The 25,403-nt window shown below is 38.5% G+C and overlaps 1 protein-coding gene across 1 annotated transcript in view; it reads right to left on the minus strand.

The window, feature by feature from the left end:
- Positions 1 to 25,248, minus strand: part of ppp2r5a (protein phosphatase 2, regulatory subunit B', alpha isoform) — a 42,175-nt gene extending 16,927 nt beyond the window's left edge. Inside the window, exons 1-2 of the mRNA XM_028040101.1 lie at positions 24,242 to 25,248; positions 5,397 to 5,593 (exon numbers count right to left, since the gene is read on the minus strand). Of these exons, the coding sequence (XP_027895902.1) occupies positions 5,397 to 5,593; positions 24,242 to 24,389 (345 nt within the window). The 5' untranslated portion in view covers positions 24,390 to 25,248. The remainder of the gene's footprint in view (positions 1 to 5,396; positions 5,594 to 24,241) is intronic.
- Between the last annotated feature and the right edge of the window lie 155 nt (positions 25,249 to 25,403).

Genomic DNA, 25,403 nt, shown 5'->3' on the forward strand with positions numbered 1-25,403 from the left:
CCTTTGCAACATGCTAATCCAAATATAATCCAAGCTGAAGTATTTTACTGGTAGCTGGACTACCAGTAAAATAGTACTTGTAGTACTATTTTATTACAAGTAAAATAGTACTACTTTGTAGTACTATAAAATAGTACTATTTTGTACTACGAGTAGTACTTAACGGCTCCTTTGTGGGGCACAGTAAATGTTCAGTTGTGATGTCACCGACAAGTTTCAACAAACATCGTTTGGGAGTCATTACTGCCTGTGCACCACACTGTTAAATGTGCCAATTAAGAAAAAAAGAAAAAAAAGTTGCTGATAATTCTGACAAAGAGAGGGAAGTGAGGCCTCAATGCATCCCCACAGCATAATGCTGCCACCACCATGTTTAATTGTGGCGATGATGTTTTCAGTGTGAAGTGTCACATTACCTTTTTGCCACAAGGTGTTTCGAAGGTAACCCAAAAGTTAAATTCTTCCTTCATCTAACCAGAGCAGATGCCCTTCACGGCTCGTGACAAACATCAAAGAGGTCTTTATGTGTAAAAGTTCAAATGGTGTGAATATTTTTACATGCAACACTTTCATCAGGCGGGTGTCTGTGTCAACCCTATTCTTATAACTGATGCAGCATTTCTGCTTTAGCCCTTCGATGAGTATTCAGAACACAGACCCACGACTACGACCCTTTAGTTCTGGCTTGAAGGAACGGTGTGAATAGAAGAGGGAAGGTCTGCCATGTCCAACATCTGTTCGTGAACACAGCTGCTTTGGTTTCTTAGCAACGTCACAATGAACACAGACTGATTTTAATACTATACTCCCAACATGCACCTCATGTAATGATCTGTATTACTCAAGAAGGTGAAATAAAAAGATTGGATGGAGCTTGAAAAACTGCAGGAATATCCATTTTATTTTGTTGTTCACTCGCTGCAGCTTTAACTGAACCTCGGGGGGAGGGGGGGCATTGTGACATTACAAACTGCTCTGCTGGAAGAATCTAAACTCAGGAAGAAGGCCTAAATTACTTTGACATTCAGATAATCCAGGTTTGATTATCTCAAAGGGATAGTGGGAGGCTTAATTTCGTTCAGCTGTAGTCCATCCTTCTCAAGGACATATTAGACTCTTGGCTCCTTCATGGCAAACACACAGAGATGTTATTACATTACTTCCTGGCTTCCTTTTACTTTGGAAAAGTCTGAGCAGAGCAGCTGTTTCTGGGTTAATGAAAACCCCATCTGGTAACATCAAGCATCTCATTCATTCTCAAAATCCCGACATAAAATCACTTTACGGTTCCTTTGTGGGGCACAGTAAATGTTCAGATGTGATGTCACCAACAGGTTTCAACAAACATCGTCTGAGAGTCAATAAAGTTTACCTTTGTCTGTGCACCACTCTGTTAAATGTGCCAATTAAGAATCCAAAATAACGAACAAGAACGGTCATTATGATCCATTGATTAATTAAACAGTTAGTTGGAAATGCAAAGAAGAAATCTAGGAAATGAGTAAGAAAACAAGACATGAAAATCACAAATTTACTTTTACTTTTGATCAAAGATAACATTCACTATAAGGGTGCCAATAGACAAATGTGTGAATATTCATGGGTTGAGCATTTGTGCTAAATCCCCAATGAAAGTAGCCTCTACTAGTTTTTCCTCCACCGATCCCCTTTATTTAGCCCCATCAACTGTGAACAACATCAGCCTCACCAAAGAAAGGAATACCCACAGCATGATGCTGTCACCACCACAATGGAGTTGATGGTGTGTTTAAGGTCATGTGCGGAGTTTGTTAACTAGTAGCAAAAAGTTTAACTTTATCATGTTATAACAGTACCTTTCGTTGCGCGTTTTCAGCATCCTCTAAAAAGCACGCAGGTGCAGTCTGTTTATTAAATAGCACATCATAAAATAGATTTAAGTGGTCTGAATACATATATACTTTTTAAATTTGTGTTTTTAAATTGAAAATTATGTGTCCCTTTTGTTCTACGTTAGAATTAAATCCTACTTTGTGTTACTCCATTATAGAAAATGTACCTTGTGGATGTAATGTGAAAAACAGCGAGAAAGTTCCAGGAGTGTGAATACTTTAACAAAGCACTGCTCCATTTATTAGTCCCCACCCCACACCTCTACAATATTGAAAAACAACTAGAGCTGGACAAAACAAGAGAAAACAGTGTGGGAGAACGGCAAACATGGGAGGCGTGCGAAATATTTTCAAGAGGGTAAAAAGGAAACAGTTATTTATGCGTGAAAGTTATGTAGGAGGATTCAGAACAGGCTGTTCTTAAGTGTGAGAGCTGCAGATAAAACTCGAGTAGGTTCACCAAGGATGGGGCGATGAAGCTTTGTCTGCCTATGGGTGATAACAACCAACACCTAGCAACTGGCCGTGCAAGAAACCGGGAGAGGAAGGTACAGCAGAGAGCAAGTATCGAGCTCGCCCGCAGCAGAAAGAAAGAAAATGACAAAAGGATTCTGTTTTATGTCTGATTATACAGTTGAGCTGGCAAATAAGTAAAGCCTCCTTCGACATGAATGAGAAACCTTGTTGTTTGCACACCTGATAACCTCAGTATTCTCTCTGCAGCAGAATATTGGGCAGCACTTAAAGCAATTATCTCTTCATTGTCATGTGAGGCCAAGCACAGAGCATCAATGAGAGCCATCAACAAGCCAGCTTCCAGACAGGGTGGCTGCCATTAGTCGCAGCTCATTCAGAGGCAGAGTGCATCACAGGTACGTGATTCTGAGTCAGGTTTTGTTTCACGTTTTTCTTTCATCCGCAGCACAAAGGAATTACACCACCAACAAAGACTGTAAGCATGTCGAGTTGTGCATTTACACTACAACTGCAAAACAAAAAAATCTGTACCCGTCTGTACTGACTATTTGGAATAAATATAGATTTTACTTAGTCAGTTTTATTTCTTAATTTTATTTATTTATTTTTTTACACCTTTCAGGTTGCAGAATATTTGCTACCTTACATTTGACAAGTTGAAAATCAGATCATTATGAAACAAACCATAATAAAAACTAATAATTTTATACAATCCTTTCAAGAAGTGTTAAATCTTTCCACATTTTGTTACAATATTCAAAAATTCAGTATTTTGTAGAATCCCCTTTCACTAAATGGTCTTTCTAAATGTTTCTACCACTTTTGCATGTTTAGAGTCTGAAATGTTTCCCTATTCTTCCACGCTTGGTCTACATGGATTTTAACAACTCCCTAAAAGATGCCTCTTTCTTAAGGCGTTCTTCCAACTACAGTTGTGTCCTTGACATTAAAGTCAACGAAGAAAGCCACATTTACAGAGTATGTGTTTAACAGTAACCCTGATAACATATCATTTCACCAGAGTTGTGCATCTCTGCATCTCCTCCAGAATTACCAAAGCATATTGTCTGCTTATCTGATTAATGCTCTCAATGTCTGGCTTTTTAAGTCTAGTGTAGGTGGACTTCCATTCTTTCGGTAGGTTCATTTTGTGCATTGGTTTTTGATAACTTCCAAAGCTTCATCCCAACATCCCATTGAGTAGGGTGCAATCCGCGGATAACACTGCCTTATCCTTTTATTCCCCTTCTACTGTCTTCGTGATGCTGTTTTTTCACCACCCGGTCTCCAACAAATCACTGAGACCTTCACAGAACTGCCTTATTTGTACCAAGATCAAATTACACACAGGTAGACTCCACTTACTAGTTACATAGAGTTCATCCATGACAACCTCTCAAGTCACAAGGTTGCCATGTATTTTATCTCAAGGGACAGGGTCTTATGTTTTTTCAGGCACCTTGTGCACAATAAAACAACTGTTCCTTTATTATAAAAATTTTATATATATCAAACATAACAAAAGAAATTTGACTTTGTAATTTTACTCCTTGGAATTGGGCTATCATCTCTTTAAGATCCTCCAGCTCTTTTTCCGACACGCAGCCTTCAGCATCACAACAATGCTCCTCCATCCAGCCGTTTACAGCCATTTTTAGGAGTGCTTGACAGAGAGGTAGTTGGTCTATCACATAACATTCTAATTAAATACATAAAACCTTTTGGCTGTAGTGAAACAAAATGTGATAAGTTCAAGAGGTATGAACACTTTCATCAGCAGCAGCAACCTCCCACAATTATCTCTGTGATCTAGTTTTTGGGTTCAAAAAACTCATATCAGAGTTTGTTTTAAAAGGGTGGTGAAAAACGACAGTACTTCATCTAAAAGAGATACAACACACTGGTTTATCTTGTGTTAACTCAATTCTGCAACAAGATTTATACTAACTGGCATTTTTAGTCATCAAATTAATACTATTCTTATTTATGGAATAAAAGATTTCAGAATAAGGAACTTAAAAAATAACATCTAATCAAGAGGTCATTATTAGTTTGGTGCAATATTTTTTTTGTTTGCTGTGAGTACGCCATCACGTACTCCAAAGGATTTCCACACAAAACTTTTAAAAGTGCACGACAGAATCCGAAATCAATAGCATGACATGAATTACTGCCTACGATCCTTCAGTAATCTAAAGACTCCTTAACTCAGCTGAGGCTATGCTCAGCTGCATCCATCATTATAATCTCCGATGTGGAGTGAATCACTGCAGCACTGGCTGTTGTCTCCTAAATGCTGCACACATGAGTCATTATTACACCGTGGGAGGAACATCAGGCAACGCACAGGGCACCGGTTACCAACACGTACCTACACTGCATCGGTCAAAGATACTTTGAAGGGTTCTGGAAGAGTTGTCGAACATTGCATTGTGTAACATGACTCCTGCACAATCAATATGCTAATCGCTAGACCCAAATGTTTACAGCGTTGTGCTGCATTCAGCAGATTTTGATGGTGCATATGACTTTAAATTTGCGGGAACAACAAAATTAAAATTCTCACTTGAACACTTCTAACTTAGAAATGTCCCATTTTTATTAATGTTAGTGGACACTGGATGAAAACTAACAGCAATCTACTGGTAAATGTAAATATCTAACCTATTTTAAGAAACTTTTCAGATATGATCCATGGTAGTGCATGAGAGATGAAAAAAGGCGATGTGAGATGATAAGAGATTCAAACTAATCCACAGTGGACAAAGTGGCCTTTGTGCTGGAAATGGAAGCAGTATGGTTCAGGGTTTTAGCCCGAGGCTGCTAACATGTCCCTGCTGTAAAGCTGAGACCACATACTCTGTCTAGACACAAGATCAGCCTCTGCTTCTATAATCCTGCTCAAGCACAGAGGGAGTTACCAACACCCACAGAACAGCATTCTAGCCTGTTAAATAATCAACACTGGTAATAGCAGTTAACTTATTAAGTTGTCCATTTAATTCCTGAATTTAAAAACACTGCTTAAACAGAGATGTCCATCCTCACCATGTTTGTGATCTCTGGGTATGCATTCTCAACCAGCACACCTCTGTTGGTGGAAAGATAGTCCACCAATTCGTTCAGCGCGGCCCTCTTCACCTCCTTGCTCTTCAGGTCCCCCACAGAGTCCAGGAAGTCAAAAAGCGTGCAACACTGCTGGAGTTTCTGACAGAACAGTTCCTGCTGGTCTGTGGAGGGGGCATCTGGAACAAAATGATAAAATACAATCATTTATTACAAGAAAAAAAAGAGCCATTATCAATTACATTATAAAAAAACCCCAACAAAAGCAGTTGTGACAAGAACATACAGTAGATATGATATTGTTAAACGCCAAAAATGTAAAATGAAACACTTGTACAACCAGTCTGCCTTTAATAATCTGCTTTATTGCAACATAACTCGTCTCACAAGGCGACATGATCAAGAGAGATAACAGAAGAAATGCATACCACATGACGACCGTCCAGTCATTCTAGGCTGCGACTGAAGAGCCTTTTAAGGATCAAGTGGTGAGAGCATCCAGGGTTATTAGCCTGTCTGTCAACTTTAACCTGAGCTAATCTATAAACTGTGTGCATCTGCACTGTGATGCTGCAGATTGTTGTGGAGAAGCCGCACAGTCGGTTTGATTTACAACAACCAGACACCCTGAAGGTTCTGAGGTTACGATAAAATATACAGCCATCCACCACAGCTAATGGCAGAGGAGCAAAAGTCTTCATTAAAATTAATGATGAAATCTCATTCCTGCGTGTTCACGTGTTGAAAGACAGCAAGTTGCCACTCTGTGACTTTCACTGACAAACCTTGACAAACCTGTGGTGACTGCTGTACTGATTGCAATTTTCTGTGCTGCTTTTTATGTTTGAAAAGGTCTGATTGGCTGATCTTTGAATGATGCAGAAATTTCTATTCGACAAGTCATGGTAACCAGCCACGCAACTACTGGTACATCCACTTTGATAGTAGACAACTTGAACCACATCAAGTTTGAAAGTCACTGCATTGAGCTTTTTATTGAGCAATATTATGCAACTGAAGAGGCATCGCCCAATAAAACGATGAACAGGAAGATCTCAGTCAGACATGGCCAACAAACCCATAATAATTTCACACATAGCAAGAATGTTCCAGTGGTGTTGACAACTGACAAAGTGCTTACGCAACTGAACCCTCGAGGTCAGACAGTGGCTGTTGCTGGGAGTAACCTCAATGTGTGAGTGTAACTGTACCAAACTGACTTGTTAGCATGCAGTGCTCTGCTTTAATGCAAATTTTCCAAAGTATCACATCTCAATGGATACCAGAGTGAAAGGGCAGACTGAATACCACACTGGAACAGGAAGGATGAAAGAGCCATGACACCCCCACAGCCATGCTAACATGACACAGTGATGGCTCATATATCTGCAGCAGACATGTGCCAGCTCTTTGGGAAAGAGTAAAGGTTTTCTTCACTGTTTACAAGAGTTAGAGGATCACAACAGTGTGGGACCACCAAAGGAACATTTCAACCGTTCAAAGAGATGAACTGTTGTGGGTTTCACTGACTGTTGTATGACAGCAGAACAGGTAGGCACAAATAAAGAACAAAAAAATTAAATCAGATAATTAGCATATATTGAAATAATAGGATAAAAAAGATCAAATAGCATCTTCACAGCTTTTGTCAAAGCTTCAGTTTCGTTTTTAAATAACATGGACAGAGACAGTGGTCTCTGCAGGTAATTGGATGTATAAACAGAAAACTTCAGAACAGTCCAAAAATAATGCTTTTACATTTTTGCAAATTTTGCATCTAATTAAAAAATATTTTTATTGTCTACTATGGCCATGAAAGTAGAACCAAATATTCTAAAATTTTCTTCTAACCTCCATCCCCCCCTCAAGTATATTAAGAGACAAATTTTGTGCTTCTTTGCAGGAAATTGTCTTTATGCCCTAGAGGGGAAGAAAAGAGGCGGGTCTCTTAGATACTCTCTGACATGTAGATGCTTTCCCCAAAGTGAAGCTATTTTTGTCTTTCACATAGAGATGCATTAGTACACAAATTCCTCAGGGTGCTTAAGCAAAAAGGAAAATATTTCTACTAGACTCAAGAAGCTATAAACAACAAGGAACATGAAAGCATTTTAGAGATCAGACAAATTTATTAACTTATGAACAGTTCCAGAAACTGATGTGGATACAAGTTTTAGAGTGGAGGATAAATAAATCTTCTCATAGAAACTGTGCAGAGCTTCAGGGAACACTGATCAGTCTCATCTAGATGATTAACATGCTGTGTCATAACTACACTAGACATAAAAGTGGAAGTGGCTCGGGGTTAAAAAAGAAAAAAGATAAACAAAGCCAAGTCTAATCTCTATGTAATTGCCAGTTAACCTTAGATTTGCTGCTCATTAAAAACTGATCTTTAGTCTCTCGATGACTAATGCGTCTTCAGAAGACAAATGCATCTACTGGGAAGAAATTACAAAAGACCTCAAAGCAAAAGGCATGGCTTTACAGATTTTAGTTTTTTGCCCTACAATTTAAAATTGTAACTAGAATAGGACGCCCCCAAACTTCAGACACACAAAATAATTACATCCATGTAATGCAACTAAGAACCGTTACAATTACCAATGCAATCTAATGCCTTTTTTTTTTTAATTCACATTTATATGATGCTTCATCTTAAGGTAAACAAATCCAATAATTTAAATAATAATAAAAAGTACACTACCATTGTTTTGAAATATATTTAAAAATGCCAATGTTTGAGATAATTTATGTCCAAAAATTCAAATAGGTGATGTCAACAGGTTATGTAAAGTAAACATAAGAACTAAGAAACCGAAGTATTTAAGAAAAAAAAATTACTTGCAGATTGTTTACTCTATATATAGACACACAGATACATATATGAAATTAAAATAATAAAGATTTGATAACAAAACAAAAACTGACCAGCTGAACTAATATATATATATATATATATATATATATATATATATATATATATCCATCCATCCATCTTCTTCCGCTTATCCGAGGTCGGGTCGCGGGGGTAGCAGCTTCAGAAGGGAGGCCCAGACTTCCCTTTCCCCGGCCACTTCTTCCAGCTCTTCCGGGGGAATCCCGAGGCGTTCCCAGGCCAGCCGAGAGACATAGTCTCTCCAGCGTGTCCTGGGTCTTCCCCGGGGCCTCCTCCCGGTGGGACGTGCCCGGAACACCTCACCAGGGAGGCGTCCAGGAGGCATCCTGACCAGATGCCCAAGCCACCTCAACTGGCTCCTCTCGATGTGAAGGAGCAGCGGCTCTACTCTGAGTCCCTCCCGGATGACTGAGCTTCTCACCCTATCTCTAAGGGAGAGCCCAGCCACCCTACGGAGAAAACCCATTTCGGCCGCTTGTATCCGCGATCTCGTTCTTTCGGTCATGACCCAAAGCTCATGACCATAGATGAGGGTGGGAACGTAGATCGACCGGTAAATCGAGAGCTTCGCTTTTTGGCTCAGCTCTCTCTTCACCACGACGGACCGGTACAGCGCCCGCTTGACAGCAGACGCTACGCCAATCCGCCTGTCGATCTCCCGCTCCCTTCTTCCCCCATTCGTGAACAAGATCCCGAGATACTTACACTCCTCCACTTGGGGCAGGACACCCCCCCTGACCCGGAGAAGGCACTCTACCCTTTTCCGGCTCAAGACCATGGCCTCGGATTTGGAGGCACTGATCCCCATCCCGGCCGCTTCACACTCGGCTGCGAACCGCTCCAGCGAGAGCTGCAGATCACGATCTGATGAAGCCAAAAGGACCACATCGTCTGCGAAAAGCAGAGATGAGATCCCAAGGCCACCAAATCGGATCCCCTCAACACCTTGGCTGCGCCTAGAAATTCTGTCCATGAAAGTGATGAACAGAATCGGTGACAAAGGGCAGCCCTGGCGGAGTCCAACTCTCACCGGAAACGAGCCCGACTTACTGCCGGCAATGCGGACCAGACTCTGACACCGGTCATACAGGGACCTGACAGCCCGTATCAAAGGGCCCGGTACCCCATACTCCCGGAGAACCCCCCACACGGCTCCCCGAGGGACACGGTCGAACGCCTTCTCCAAGTCCACAAAACACATGTAGACTGGTTGGGCGAACTCCCATGTACCCTCCAGGACCCTGCCGAGGGTGTAGAGCTGGTCCAGTGTTCCACGACCAGGAACACTATATATATATATATATATATATATATATATATATATACAGTGGTGTGGAAAAAGTGTTTGCCCCCTTCCTCATTTCCTGTTTTTCTGCATGTTTGTCACACTTAAGTGTTTCGGAACATCAAACCAATTTAAAAAATAGTCAAGGACAACACAAGTAAACACAAAATGCAATTTGTAAATGAAGGTGTTTAGTATTAAAGGAGAAAAAGAATCCAAACCATCATGGCCCTGTGTGAAAAAGTGATTGCCCCCCTCGTTAAAATAGATTATAACTGTGGTTTTTAACACCCAAGTTCAATTTCTCTAGCCACACCCAGGCCTGATTATTGCCACACCTGTTTTCAATCAAGACATGACTTAAATAAGAGCTGCCTGACACAGTAAAGTCCACCAAAAGATCCTTAAAAGCTACACATCATGCCGAGATTCAAAGAAATTCAGGAACAATTGAGAAAGACAGTAATTAAGATCTATCAGTCTGGAAAGGGTTATAAAGCCATTTCCATAGCTTTGGGAATCCAGCGAACCACAGTGAGAGCCATTATACACAAATGGCGAAGACATGGAACAGTGGTGAACCTTCCCAGGAGTGGCCAGCCGCCCAAAATCACCCCAAGAGCGCAGCGACGACTCATCCAAGAGGTCACAAAAGACCCCAAAACAACGTCCAAAGAACTGTAGGCCTCACTTGCCTCAGTTAAGGTCAGCGTCCATGCCTCCACCATCAGAAAAAGACTGGGCAAAAATGGCCTGCATGGCAGAGTTCCAAGAAGAAAACCACTGCTGAGCAAAAAAACATTAGAGCTCGTCTCAATTTTTCCAAAACACATCTTGATGATCCCCAAGTCTTTTGGGAAAATATTCTGTGGACCGATGAGACAAAAGTGGAACTCTTTGGAAGGTGTGTGTCCCATTGCGTCTGGCGTAAAAGGAACACTGCATTTCAGAAAAAGAACATTATACCAACAGTAAAATATGGTGGTGGTAGTGTGATGGTCTGGGGCTGTTTTGCTGCGTCAGGACCTGGAAGACTTGCTGTGATAAATGGAACTATGAATTCTGCTGTCTACCAAAGGATCCTGAAGGAGAATGTCCGACCATCTGTTCGTGAACTCAAGCTGAAACGAACTTGGGTTCTGCAGCAGGACAATGATCCTAAACACACCAGCAAGTCCACCACTGAATGGCTGAAGAAAAACAAAATGAAGACTTTGGAGTGGCCTAGCCAAAGTCCTGACCTGAATCCTATTGAGATGTTGTGGTATGACCTTAAAAGGCTGTTCATGCTCGAAAACCCTGCAATTTAATTGAATTAGAACAATTCTGCAAAGATGAGTGGGCCAAAATTCCTCCAGAACGCTGTAAAAGACTCATTGCAAGTTATCGCAAACGCTTGGTTGCAGTTGTTGCTGCTAAAGGTGGCCCAACCAGTTATTAGGTGTAGGGGGCAATCACTTTTTCACACAGGGCCATGATGGTTTGGATTTTTTTTCTCCTTTAATACTAAACACCTTCATTTACAAATTGCATTTTGTGTTTACTTGTGTTGTTCTTGACTATTTTTTAAATTGGTTTGATGTTCCGAAACACTTAAGTGTGACAAACATGCAGAAAAACAGGAAATGAGGAAGGGGGCAAACACTTTTTCACACCACTGTATATATATATATATAAAAGGCTCAAAAGAGATCAAGTACTCAGTTTTTAGAGATTGGATCTATTCTAATCTATCCTCTGGTTTTTAAATATATATACAGCTCTAGAAAAAATGACAAGCACACTGCACTGAACCCCATTGAAAACCTCCTGGTTATTCCACCAAATATTAATGTCTGACCTCTTCCTGAGTTAAAACATTAGTATTGTTGTTTCTAAATGAATATGAACTTGTTTTCTTTGCATTATTTGAGGTCTGAAAGCTCTGCATCTTTTTTGTTATTTTTACCATTTCTCATTTTCTGAAAATACAACATTTTTGCTTGGAATTTCAGACATGTCAGTAGTTCATAGAATAAAAGAATAATGTTAATTCTACTCAAACATATACCTATACAAAGTAAAAATCTGAGAAACTGACCATTTTAAGTGGTGGTCCAATTTTTTTCCAGAGCTGTATATTCTCAATTTTGAGGTTGCTTAAAAATAAAATAAAATAAAAAAATAAAATAAAACAAAACCACTAAAAAAGTAAGACGGTAAAATTGTGGTTTTAATTAATGTTGACTATTAGATCTAAAATTTAACATTCATCTCTTTCCTGGCACTTGCTTCGGGTCACTTTTTCACCATTATTTGCTGCATTTTTCCACATTCTTCTGTAATGACCTCAAATAGAGCAGCTCAGTAAGTTTCAAACAAATCCAGTTTCAGGTAGACACACTCAGCAGATTCTGGATCATATTTTATTACATTACATCTGCTTGAAAGGAAGTTAAATCTGATGAAAGATCAACTTGCAAATTTTTTCCTGGGGTCCATTTTACATGGGTCAAATTTGATGATGACAATTTAATGTCACATTGATTTGTCTTATTAACAGATTTTTTTTAGGTAAGTTAATTACCATTATTACTGTGCAGGAAGTCAGATTTTGATGGCTACACTACCCATGCTACTATATTATAAGAATATGATTGCATAGTTAGAAATAATAATTATCTACAAGCCTGAATTATCTCACGATGAAATAGCAGCTACAGCAGTGGAAAAATATTTTATATCCTGGAAATAAAAACCTCAAGATGACTTACTCAGAAACATACACTTTGCAACAAAAAGATTCAGCGACTAAACAGGAAATGTGAGCTCAGACGTATAACCACAGCACTGCATAGAATGCAGAACAGAGGAGAATAAAGGAAAATGTTACATTTAATGTTCTTAGTAATGAGAATCAGTTTAGTTCTACAAGTTTGGACAAAAATTTAACTTTATGTGATAAAATGGCAGTAGTTGTGGAAAGAATTGTATAAAAGAAACTGCAAAGATGGATGCTCTTAAATGATGGGTTTAGAAAGTGCAATAACCTTCAGGAGAAGATGTCTTCCTTTACAGTAACATATCTGCATGCATACAGAAGATAGCCTTTTCTTAATGTAATAGCCAAGAAACCTCCACGAAGGTGAAGCTTGCTGTAAAGTGAGCCACAGTACCATACAAAAGAGAAACTGGGGTGGGGGGTTATTTAATCTTCCAGAAAATGAATGAGCAGAAGGAACCTGTTGATTAAAAGATCAAGTCTGAGAGAATAACAGGAAACAGTGTACCTAAATCTAAAATTAAACAGCTTTTAGTCTCATCATAATTGTTTTTTCTTTTCCTTCATGTATGTTTGTAACAGAAAAACAACAAAAGATCACAGTGGTTACTCAATCACTTTCCATTTTGGCATCTTGTGCCTCATTGTTCCATCAACATTTGCTGTCCTTCAACAAATAGAGCTCTTCCACCTTAAACTATAGCAGGGGGCAAAAGACTCAAATCCAATTATACTGTTTATTCATGGAGATTTTAAAGCAAATTACAAGAAAAACTGTGGAAAAGGTAAGTATTCAGGTTAAAAATAATACTTTTTGTTTTCAATGGATGCTTTTTGTAGAATTAAAAATATAGTTTAATATTCGATTATAGTTGTTGTACTGTAATGTCAAGTTTATGACCTTTATCTGCTTTTGTATTCATGCAGATTCAGAACACTCAATATGCACCATAAAATCTGAAAAGTGTTTTACATTTTTATCTTCCTGCTTGCGATAAAGAAGTGTTTCCCAACAATTTTACAACAGTAGTACAAGGAGTGATCTTTTAAATTTTTTGTTCCATGTCATAAAACTACTGAGAAAATAGACTTACTAAGTTGGGGAAAAAATTGTATTACTATAAATCCAGTATGACCACCTTGCATAGACAATTGGTGAAGTGAAAAAAGTTAATTTGCAATTTTTATATTTTTCACAATCACACATGGCACTATACAACATCCTTAAGAAAGGTGTTGGTCAGCTGACTATAAAAACTTGGGAGTTTGCAGCTCTGCCGGTTCTCTTTAATAAGAACAGTAATTACTTCACCTGTTTGGATTGCATCCCTGCCTCTCATTCAGAACACGGAAAGCTCAGAACAATTAAAATATGCTATTGTTAAGTCTTTTACAATGTATGGACTGTGACAGACAGGGGGGAAAAAGGTCATCCTGCAGCTGTTGGACTGGTTAGGTAGGATTCTGCAGCCACTTGTTTGATTTAGCGTCTCCATATTTGTTTAGCCTGCACACTGAAAATATGCTGGCAAAACATTGTAATGAAAAGACAGCATCAAGAGTAACTGGAGCGGTACAAGAGAAAAGCACATAGTGAAAACGTCAAAAAGGTAATATTAACGGAGAGCTTAATCAAACTAAATCATCTGTGTTCTTATAAAGCTGCCAACAAATTACTCGTTTTAAAATGATATGATCTCCTACAGAGATCTGAAATTTTAGATATAGTATTGTTTAAATTTGTCATTTCCACTTTTACAAGTTTTTATTTTAAGCAAAAAGTCCAGTTTTATGAGACATTTAGATGGCATTAAAGAAAGCACAGCATGACTGCTCCTGACATTCTTCTAACCTGTCATTTAACTTTACTCACACATAGTTGGCTTTTCTTATTACACTGGATAGAAAGGGTGTGTCTGAGTGAATGAGTGTGACCACGTGGGTGTGCACAAGAATGCATGCATTCACGCATGACCTAAAAATATTTGTAGTCAGTATAGGCAACAATAAAATGACTCAAGATTAGGCATGGCTTTAATGTACTGGTAACAGAGAGCGTCCAGAGCTTGTTCAAAATTGACAAATTTCCTGTAGCAGATTTTGACTAAAAAGTTGTAAAATGCATTTTTTCCTCTAGAAGTCGCTGAACATTTGCGGCTCTAACCGAGTAATTTAGCTTAACGGAGGGCAGGAAATGTCTCTTTAGATTGAAAAGTTTGCAGATAGACCCATCCATAAATCAGATATAATTTATCACAGCTGTTGGACAGAAATGAAAAATTTGAAATATAATGACAACAGAGGCCATGGCGTAGGTGGTAAGACTTCATATTAAAAGTTAGCAAAAATAAATTTCAGTTCAGCAACAAAAATCCAAGTACAACTTATTATTGTTTTAGATAACACGAAAATAAACTAATTAAAGTTACAGAAACACGCAAAATATGTTAGGCTGAGAATACTAAAGCTATATGAAGAACAGAATTGTATAGTGGAAATGAAACTTGTGGTGGAAAATCTACCATAATCATAACTGATCAATTAATCATTGTTTGACATTTTGATGACTAGTCGTGGTAGTAGTCAAGTGCTCAACTGCTTGGCATGCAATGTGTAATCTCTTTATGGCAGATGATGAGGACGAGGAACTGAATGCTATTGTGAGAAAATCAGCTGCCAACAGAATGCTAATAACTATCAGCTGTGGCTAATTGGTTTGTTTACAAAACTTCAGAAAAAAAAACCCACCATTCAAGATCTGCTTCTAAATCTGTTCTATGCGAACAACTAGATTTAGTTCCACAATAACTTGGCTTTCATTATAAAAATTAAAATTAAGAACATGTTATTCTTGACAATTTCAAATCAGAGAAACAAAAAGTCAATTTATCAGGTTGTTTGTGCAACAGTCTTCTCATTAAATTTAAAATCCAAAACAGCCTCCCATGAAAAAAAAAAAAAAATCTTAGTGAATGACTTGAATAGAAACAAACCTGTCTGAACAGTATGCAGTAATCTTGCCGGCTGGACAGAAAGTACAAGCGCTGTTTTATTACCTCGTCATCTCTCTAAATGACTCAGAAGCTTGAGCGTGTGCTGTGGTGAAAAGTGAGGTCACGATCTGATCAAGAGATGTTTGGAGTGGAAAAATATGCCTGCAACATTCCTCTGTCTTACTTCAACTATAGATTTGAAAACATCACCGTCTGCCTTCACGTCAGTCTCTAAAAATCCTACAACAGCAGATCCACATGCACTTTAATTTCCCAGCACAGCAGCTGCTGTTACATTTGAGCCAACACAGGACAGCAAAAAGGTGAATAGATGACACCTGTTCAGGAGGAAAAGGTTTTAAGTCGACGACAAAATAAATGATAAAGATGACATACAAAATTAAGAGAGGTATTATTCCACTTTTGCCAAACCGTTTTGGGTTTTAAAAGTAACCATCTGTCATGGGATGTTTTACATCAACCACGTGACAATCCATAACTTCCTTGGGAATGTTTTGAATTCTATTTAACAACGGATGACTTAAAATAATTTCCTATAGTTCTCTCAAAGTCTACTGTAAGCCTATGTAGCTCTGCAACTCCAATATTTCATCTATATTTAATAACTATTGTGTGCAATACAAAATCTACGTTACATGTTTTTCTGTAAATCATGAGCACACTTAAGAGGAATGATTAATCATTGATAATATTCAATGATTTAGTTGAGGACAAAACGATTTGTACCAGATTAACAGTAAATAGCAAAACTACAATCTATACAGCAAAAAGCAACCCACATATGGATCCCTATCAACATCACAATCTTCATGAAAGTTGTACAAAAACAATGAAATCACAGTGAGCCAAGGTTAGAACCGGTGAATACGTTATGACAACCACACAAATCATGCTAACCAGCAGCATTTCTGAAGAGCACTCCCCACATGCAAGAAAACGGCACATCACAACCACCATGCTTCATTTAAACTCAACCCCAATTAAACTCTGTCAACTGCTTGAGATGTTGCCTAAAACATAAAACTTCAGACACCTTCAGTGTCTGGTGACCGATGCTCTGGCAACTTCCTGATAATACTACCACTTATGCCCTCTGGCACCTGTTCTTTATGTAGGTTTATTGTAGTTCGAGTTATTTACATACCCAAAGCTGGTCTCTGAATGTGGACCAAAGTATATTCAAATCAGACCAACCCTTCTTGGTGCCTAACTTAGGGCTAAATTGTTTTTGTCTGTGAAAGTAAATAATAATAATAATAATAAAAAAAAAAAACATTAATGCAAATATTGTTTCACCAGATCTTTTAAATATTGTGGATTTGATACACTTAAATACGCACTAAGTATGAAATTATTAAAATACTAATGACATAATATCTTGAAATAATAAAGCGTATTTAACTTATTGGTGAGAGAGGATTGCAAAAACTTCTCCATACCATCTACACTTGATCTTCACTTTGTACCAAATTTTACTACCTTACAATTCTTTCATATATGAAGAACAGACCTCTTTTCATTGCTGTTTGTTATAAGAAAATCAAACAAACCAAACTAACAACTCTTTCTACCATCAGACTCCACAGATTTATATGATAAATTGAGGAAGTATTTATTAAACAGAATCTGCCAGAAGCATAAATATGACACACCCTTCGCTAACAAAGATCTGTTCCACTGTTTCCTAGAAAGGGCCTGATTGATATCTGCTCACATGCTGGGAACAGCATGTTAGGGACACACAGGAATCAATGTACCAATGGGGAGGACGTGTTTTTTTTCCAGTAACGGATGCTGATGAGAAATTTCTAAATTTTACTCATTTTCAATGATCAGGTTGAAACTAAAAACTTCATTCATTATTTTTTTACATTATGTAAAGGATTGACTTGCATCAATTTAAAAATGAATTTAAATGTTTCAAATTGGCACAAAAGGAAGAGTTAGAAATCTCCCAATTACACATGTTGAATATAAAATGTTTACATTGTGTCAATTTTCTCAACAGATGCTACAATAATTGCTTTTTGTTGCTTATCACATATAGTAATATCTGAAGTAGAGGACAGGCAGATTTTCTCTGCTTGGATAAATCAAAGATTAGTGGTAGGAAAGCCAAATTGAGGTTTTAAATGGTCCAATGAGAAAAGGTGGTTTTCTTGGTCTACTGCAGGACTAAGAACATAACCCCCTTACTTTCATTACTGTTAATGAAGGTGCCTTCCAGTTTTGACAACGGAAGAGACTGCGGTCAAATATTAGGATCGGTGTCTAGAGGTGGACCCAATAACACAAGGGCAGCTAATCTGGTTATAGCAAGGATGGTGATTAAGCGATTAGCTCTGACAACTGTAAGTAAGTTAGTTAGTTAAGCAGAAGTTGGAAGAACCATTGAGCTCTGTTCCCTCTACAATCCCTCTCATTTTCTCTAACAATATAATTTCTGTGGTGCCATCAAAACACATTTCATTGGCTCTTCGTGGTCTGAAAATAAGCAGCTAAGGAAAAGCTTTTAAAAAGCAAAGAAAGGCGAATAAAGCAGCGGTATATCCATAAAGCAGGAATTCATACCAATCTAAAATCTTTACAAAGGGAAAACACAATAGTATCCTTTAAACATAAGCCTCAGCTTTGCTAGTGTAAGAACTGTGGCTCAGCTGAAAATTTTACTCCAGTGACAGATAAATCAACCTTAAATGAAGCGGTCTGTATTTGGAAAGTCAAACATGTCCCTGGCTTGCTCTCAAGGCTTGAGGCTGCTATGGCAACAATGTTGGTCCCTAAATGACTCATCTTTTCACGGTCTATCTCACAACAGGAGCTATATGCCTTTCAGCCTCTCCACTGCAGGAGGGGATGAGCATCTTTGCAAGCTACTATCTTTCATCACCTAAAAACGATGACTCAAGAAATGTCTCATCTTGGTCTCGTTACTCTGGAAACCACAAAAATCAATCATATTAAGCTTTTTGTGACATCTGAAGTAGTTGTAAAATTAAATTGACAATTGGGTAATGCAAAGGAAAACTGCTCGTGTTGCATGTTTAAGACAGTCTTATTTGACTTCAAGCTCATAAAGCTTGTACTATATAACTGAAACTTTTGTTAAGTTATACAAAAGTATAACTTAACATACTTAACTGTGCAGAAAAGATTTAACAAATTGTAGAGACGCTACATCCCACACTTCAAGCAATGGGACCTTACTTTAAGGAATGACTGATAGACAGATTGCTGGACAAATAAATTGCCATATTGACAGATGATTGATCGATGAATGGACTGATGGAAAAATCTAATGGTAGATTAGTGTATGAATGATTGGATGGATGGTTAGATTAACAGTTACATAGGGGGGATAGAGGGAGAGATGAATGGACACAGATGAACTTATGGATGGGCAGACAAAGAGACTGATAGATTGAGGTAGGAATGGCTGGTTAAATTGATTGTGTACGGCTAGACTAACGAAACGCTTACTGATTAATGGGCAGATAGTATGACAGACAGATGGCTGCATGAAGTGGTGAAAGACTAGTAGGATGGACAGATGGAAGGACAAATTTGTCTGATTGAAAGCTGATGGATAGATGGATGGACGGATGGATGTACAATTAGAGAGACTTGAAATACAGTGGTGTGAAAAAGTGTTTGCCCCCTTCCTCATTTCCTGTTTTTCTGCATGTTTGTCACACTTAAGTGTTTCGGAACATCAAACCAATTTAAAAAATAGTCAAGGACAACACAAGTAAACACAAAATGCAATTTGTAAATGAAGGTGTTTAGTATTAAAGGAGAAAAAAAATCCAAACCATCATGGCCCTGTGTGAAAAAGTGATTGCCCCCTCGTTAAAATAGATTATAACTGTGGTTTTTAACACCCAAGTTCAATTTCTCTAGCCACACCCAGGCCTGATTATTGCCACACCTGTTTTCAATCAAGACATGACTTAAATAAGAGCTGCCTGACACAGTAAAGTCCACCAAAAGATCCTTAAAAGCTACACATCATGCCGAGATTCAAAGAAATTCAGGAACAATTGAAAAAGACAGTAATTAAGATTTATCAGTCTGGAAAGGGTTATAAAGCCATTTCCATAGCTTTGGGAATCCAGCGAACCACAGTGAGAGCCATTATACACAAATGGCAAAGACATGGAACAGTGGTGAACCTTCCCAGGAGTGGCCGGCAGCCTAAAATCACCCCAAGAGCACAGCGACGACTCATCCAAGAGGTCACAAAAGACCCCACAACAACGTCCAAAGAACTGCAGGCCTCACTTGCCTCAGTTAAGGTCAGCGTCCATGCCTCCACCATCAGAAAAAGACTGGGCAAAAATGGCCTGCATGGCAGAGTTCCAAGAAGAAAACCACTGCTGAGCAAAAAAACATTAGAGCTCGTCTCAATTTTTCCAAAACACATCTTGATGATCCCCAAGTCTTTTGGGAAAATATTCTGTGGACCGATGAGACAAAAGTGGAACTCTTTGGAAGGTGTGTGTCCCATTACGTCTGGCGTAAAAGGAACACTGCATTTCAGAAAAAGAACATTATACCAACAGTAAAATATGGTGGTGGTAGTGTGATGGTCTGGGGCTGTTTTGCTGCGTCAGGACCTGGAAGACTTGCTGTGATAAATGGAACTATGAATTCTGCTGTCTACCAAAGGATCCTGAAGGAGAATGTCCGACCATCTGTTCGTGAACTCAAGCTGAAACGAACTTGGGTTCTGCAGCAGGACAATGATCCTAAACACACCAGCAAGTCCACCACTGAATGGCTGAAGAAAAACAAAATGAAGACTTTGGAGTGGCCTAGCCAAAGTCCTGACCTGAATCCTATTGAGATGTTGTGGTATGACCTTAAAAAGGCTGTTCATGCTCGAAAACCCTGTATTGTAACTGAATTAGAACAATTCTGCAAAGATGAGTGGGCCAAAATTCCTCCAGAACGCTGTAAAAGACTCATTGCAAGTTATCGCAAACGCTTGGTTGCAGTTGTTGCTGCTAAAGGTGACCCAACCAGTTATTAGGTGTAGGGGGCAATCACTTTTTCACACAGGGCCATGATGGTTTGGATTTTTTTTCTCCTTCAATACTAAACACCTTCATTTACAAATTGCATTTTGTGTTTACTTGTGTTGTCCTTGACTATTTTTTAAATTGGTTTGATGTTCCGAAACACTTAAGTGTGACAAACATGCAGAAAAACAGGAAATGAGGAAGGGGGCAAACACTTTTTCACACCACTGTAACTGATGGATTGACAGACATATGGATGCAGTTTATCATATTTGACAATTATGTACCAGGTAGAGTTTCTTTTTTTATCCAATAAGAATAGAATGCTACTTGTTTCCAGACTTTTTAAGGCCGTGTTGGTAAATGTAACTTACAGGTGTTGTATGTCAACAAATGAAGAACCAAACAACGAATTTGAACATGACAATTAGGTGTATTTTCTGGAGAAAACCAAATTACTACATGTTGGATCACTTCTGCAGACACATTCACCTCAACACATCAAGAAGCAGGTTTACTATTCAAATGCAAAAAAAAAAATGTCCAAAATTGGCCTCCCTTCCAATATTCTGTGTTTACGCATTAACAGACAGATTGGCTGTATACTGTATGTAAAGTTAAAACACGAGTCAACAGACCTTTGTGTACCTCTCATCAAAACTGACCACGTGTATATCCAGACTGATTACCGTCTACTGCAGTGGCTTTTACAGTAGTATGCATCACTGCATAAAATCTCAAGATATATTCACATAACTTTAACATTTCCATATTTTTCATTTCTTACAACTATAAATTTTTAAAACTATAATTTTTTACAACTATAAACTTCAATGCATTTGTTGGGTGTCATGTAATAAACCAACAGAAAGTAATGCAAAAATTTGGAACAGAAAGAAGGTGCCTGGTTTTCATTTCTCTCTTCTTTTTTTTTTTTTTTTTTTTTTTTAAATCAAAATCTCTTCTCTGGTCAGATGAAACCAATATCCAAAATTTGATCTACATGCACATCTTAGGTGGGGTGGAAGACTAATGCTGTTCTCAACCTGAACACAGTAAGTTGTGGTGTCTTTTGTTTTTTTTTTTGTTTTTTTTCTACCAGCAACTACAAAAAGGGTGGCCAAATTTGATGGGAAGATGGCAGTTAATATTCCAGCAGTACAATAACACAAAATTAAAAATGTAAAACTGGCACCTCAATAAGCCAAAAATGCGGTGAGACATCCTCTCAAAATAAAGTACAATAAAAACTTGAAGTAATTTAAAACTGATCTGCTAACAGACAATCAATGCTTGTTTTAATTGAGATATTTCATGGGTGTTGACAAATAAAAAAAGAAATATATATATATATATATATATATACACACACACACACATATATATATAATCAGCAGAATTAAAATCAAACACAAATAACGTTTGAGTTTTAAAATGGAAAAATAGATGGATAATTTGCCAGTGGCATGGATGCATGATTTTTCCAGTCATATCAGTGTTCTTCAATGAGTTGAAAAAGAACAAGGTTTGAAATTCCTGCTAAACATCTGTCATCACTTTTATAACCTTCTCCATAGCACAAACATTTTTAGAATACTAAATGAGTTCAGTGTTTATGATAGTCAATGGCGACATCAGCTCATTTGTGACATGTTTTGTTTTTAGCTTTTGAAAAGTTGCATCAAATATGTTCAACTACATGAACAGACAAGTCCTTTTTAGTTGACTTGCTCTTCCTCATAGCATCACCCCATCCATCAAGCTGCTGCAGCTTGCCTCAGCAGAAACCAAGAGGAATTTACAGAATCATAGTCCCGCCTGATGCAAGACCATCTTTAATATGCTATATCACTTCCTTGACAGACAATGGAAGCTGAGGGGAGCATTTCAGAATTATTATTGAGGAAAATTATTCTCACACTGTTCATTAGAACTGAAATTAGCATCAGGCTTAGCAGGATTGGTTTTGGCTCCAGGCTAAAAGAGGCTAACTGGCAGATTCCTCATCAGGCATCTGTTGGGGTTGGTAAACATGCTTTCAAGTTACCAAAGTCCTTTGACAAAAAAGGACTAAAACCGAAAGGAGTACTGGTATGTCTTCAACCCTGACAAGGAACCAACTTGTCTAAAATACCATTAAAATGATGACTAAAACATGTAGAGTTTGTTTCAATACTAAAACATGTGCATTATCTGATCGTGAGTCGTTATGCTTACTTTTACCAACAGCACATAGCTGTGTATTAAACTAAAACAAATCTACAAAGAGCCACATTCCACAAAATTGTTCTGAGGCTTTCTTTAACAGCTGCTCTTAACAGAGAAAATCTCTAAAGGAGAAACGATCAGGTGGAAAAAGAAGGCGTATGGTATGTAAAAGGTGACTCATTTACCCTTGTCCTTTCAGTCATGTGAATCATTAAGTATGATTAAGTACCTACGTTTATCAGCCTGATATGGGAAAGGATGAAGGTAAGCAAAGCCACTTTTTTTGCAGTTATGACCCAAAAACACCCCACACTATTCAGTTTTTCTAAAGTGTTAAAATATAAACCTGAAAAGCAACATCAATAGGTCATTTTCTGCTCTCCAAGTTGTCTTCACTATAAACTGTTTGTACCACCATTGAGATAAAAATACTGACAATAAAAGCTCCTCATTCAAGGCAGCAACAGAGCTTGTGGTCTATCTTGTTATGATTTGTCTGCAAGTCCATGCAGGTAAAAACAGACTGGACATGGGTTTGAAAAAGTGATAGACCAATACAAATTTGTGCAAAATTGTAACGTGGATGAAAAATGACAAGGTTTTTGAATTTTTTTATTTAAGAGATGAAATTCCAACAATGTGGTGTGTATTTTTATTTAGAAATTCTAAGACAATATTTTGTTGATCTCTCTTTTGCTGTATTTACATCAATAAGACTTTAGGGCCATCTTTACCCACATGTGTTTGGGGTCATGTGGAGGGCTAGTGTTTCTTCACATACAGTCTTTTTAGGTGTACACCAAAATGTCTGACCACACTACCTTCTTCCAAAGGTCTTTTGTCTATCCTACATGCAAAACTAGACTTCTCATAGCATCTTTTTACAACAATGTTTTTCATCTCGAGTTACAATTTCTTCTTTCCAGCTTCTTTGTATGAAACAATCTTTGTCAAACTTGTCAATTTACCTGGACGGCCACATCTCAGTGGGTTGTTAGATGTCCTATAATCTTTCCATTTTTAGACTATGCATCGCCTGACATCTCCAGGAGATGTCCAACAGTTAGCATACTGTTTTAAACTTCTCTACAAGTTTCTACCCAACATGTCGGTTTCCCATTGCGCTTTATGATGCTGTTTCTTCACTAATGTTCTGAGATGAAATTACTCAGGATTAATTTGATGTTTAGGGGAACTATAAAAACAATTACTCGTACTCGATTTTCATAATGGTGTAGCATATGAAATCCTAATAAAATACATTGAACTTTGGGTTCATAATATGTATTTAATAATATAATATGTATGTATGTAGGAAAATACTTTTGAAAGGCACAATATCTCATGTGAGTTCCTGGTGCTAAGAGAAGCCATGAATGTGGTGCACGTTTGGAAAAAGTTCTGAATTATTCTCAAACACCCAGTGGTCAAGCTCTACCATCTGCAGAAGACATGACAAATAAAAGGGGACGCGTCGATTTATGCCTAGAAAAAGGCCTCATCGAGCAACTTATATTTACCCACCAGCTTTCCTTTAAAGGTTGTGTTTGTCTGCAGCAGATCCAACAGTATACACAGAACAATGGCCAGGACATAGTATTTAAAGCAACAGACATCCTCCATTATCCTCTTACCGTACCTTTGAGCTGCGGCAGTGGGGACAGCTCGATCGGAGCGCTCTGAGTGCGAAACTGAGAGGAGCCTTGGGATTTTCTCTGCTTCTGCGCCTTCCTCATAGACTTCCTCGTAAACCCGTCCACTTTCTCGGATGCAGAGACGGCGGACATTTTGATGCACAAACTCACGAAGGTAGAAGGCGAGCTACTGTAAATCAGATGATTGAGGTTCTCCGCTTCCCTCTTTCTCACATCAGCGTCAAATTCTGGAGCCAACTGTCCGAGCTGGGGCTCGTATTATTCCGTGTGATCCAACATGGTCATGCCTACATGTCGGTTAGACGGAGTCCTTAAAGTGCATCTTTGAACAGCTTCTACTATGAGATGCGAAACAGTGCTTTACACCCCCCCAAAAAAATCTAAACTAAGACGAAAACGCCGCGCGCCCCAAAGTTAACCACTTAAAAAAGACAGATTGACGTCTAAATATCTAACCGTTCATGCTCATCTGTCGTGCCTGCAAACGGTCTACCTGTTGCATAACGTAGGTAAGGCATTATCATTAAAAGTTGCCTGGATAACAATCCTGACTGCAGCCGAGCAGCACAGCTATGCTCGCAGCTAACGCATCCAGCTAGCTTGCAAAATTCAACTGATGACAATGCGGCGCTACAACAATACGCTCCAACGTTGGCAAGGAAAAAGTTACGAAAAATCCGCGTCCCTTCGAATTCACTTAGTTCTCCGTTCAACGGCAACTCCGCGACTTCTTCAAGCACCGGTTGTAGCTGTAGTTCCGTTGAGTGTCTCTTGAAAACAACTATCCACGGGCGACGAAGTTGAAATGTGCTTCCTTAGCAGCTGGAGGTTAGCCGTGACTGCGCAAGAGAGACGTTGACGGAGGCTATTTCCACGCAATATATAATGCCACAGTCTCGTTTCCACGGCCTCTAAAAAGACCGAGAAGAAATTACTGGATGCCGAGCGTAGAAGGCAGCCATAAACGCTCCCAGGCGTTCCGTCGCTCTTCGTCTCTGCGTTCTACTAGAGAAGCGCTGACGGGTGAAACGTCATCGATTGACGTTACTTCCAGCCAATCACGGGCGCGTATTTTAAAAACTTGAAACTTTTTAAACCAATCACATCGCACGGAAAGCGGGTCAATTACATGTGAAATGTAAAAAC

Source organism: Xiphophorus couchianus, chromosome 15 (genome assembly GCF_001444195.1).
Source record: "Xiphophorus couchianus chromosome 15, X_couchianus-1.0, whole genome shotgun sequence".
Lineage (NCBI taxonomy): Eukaryota > Metazoa > Chordata > Actinopteri > Cyprinodontiformes > Poeciliidae > Xiphophorus > Xiphophorus couchianus.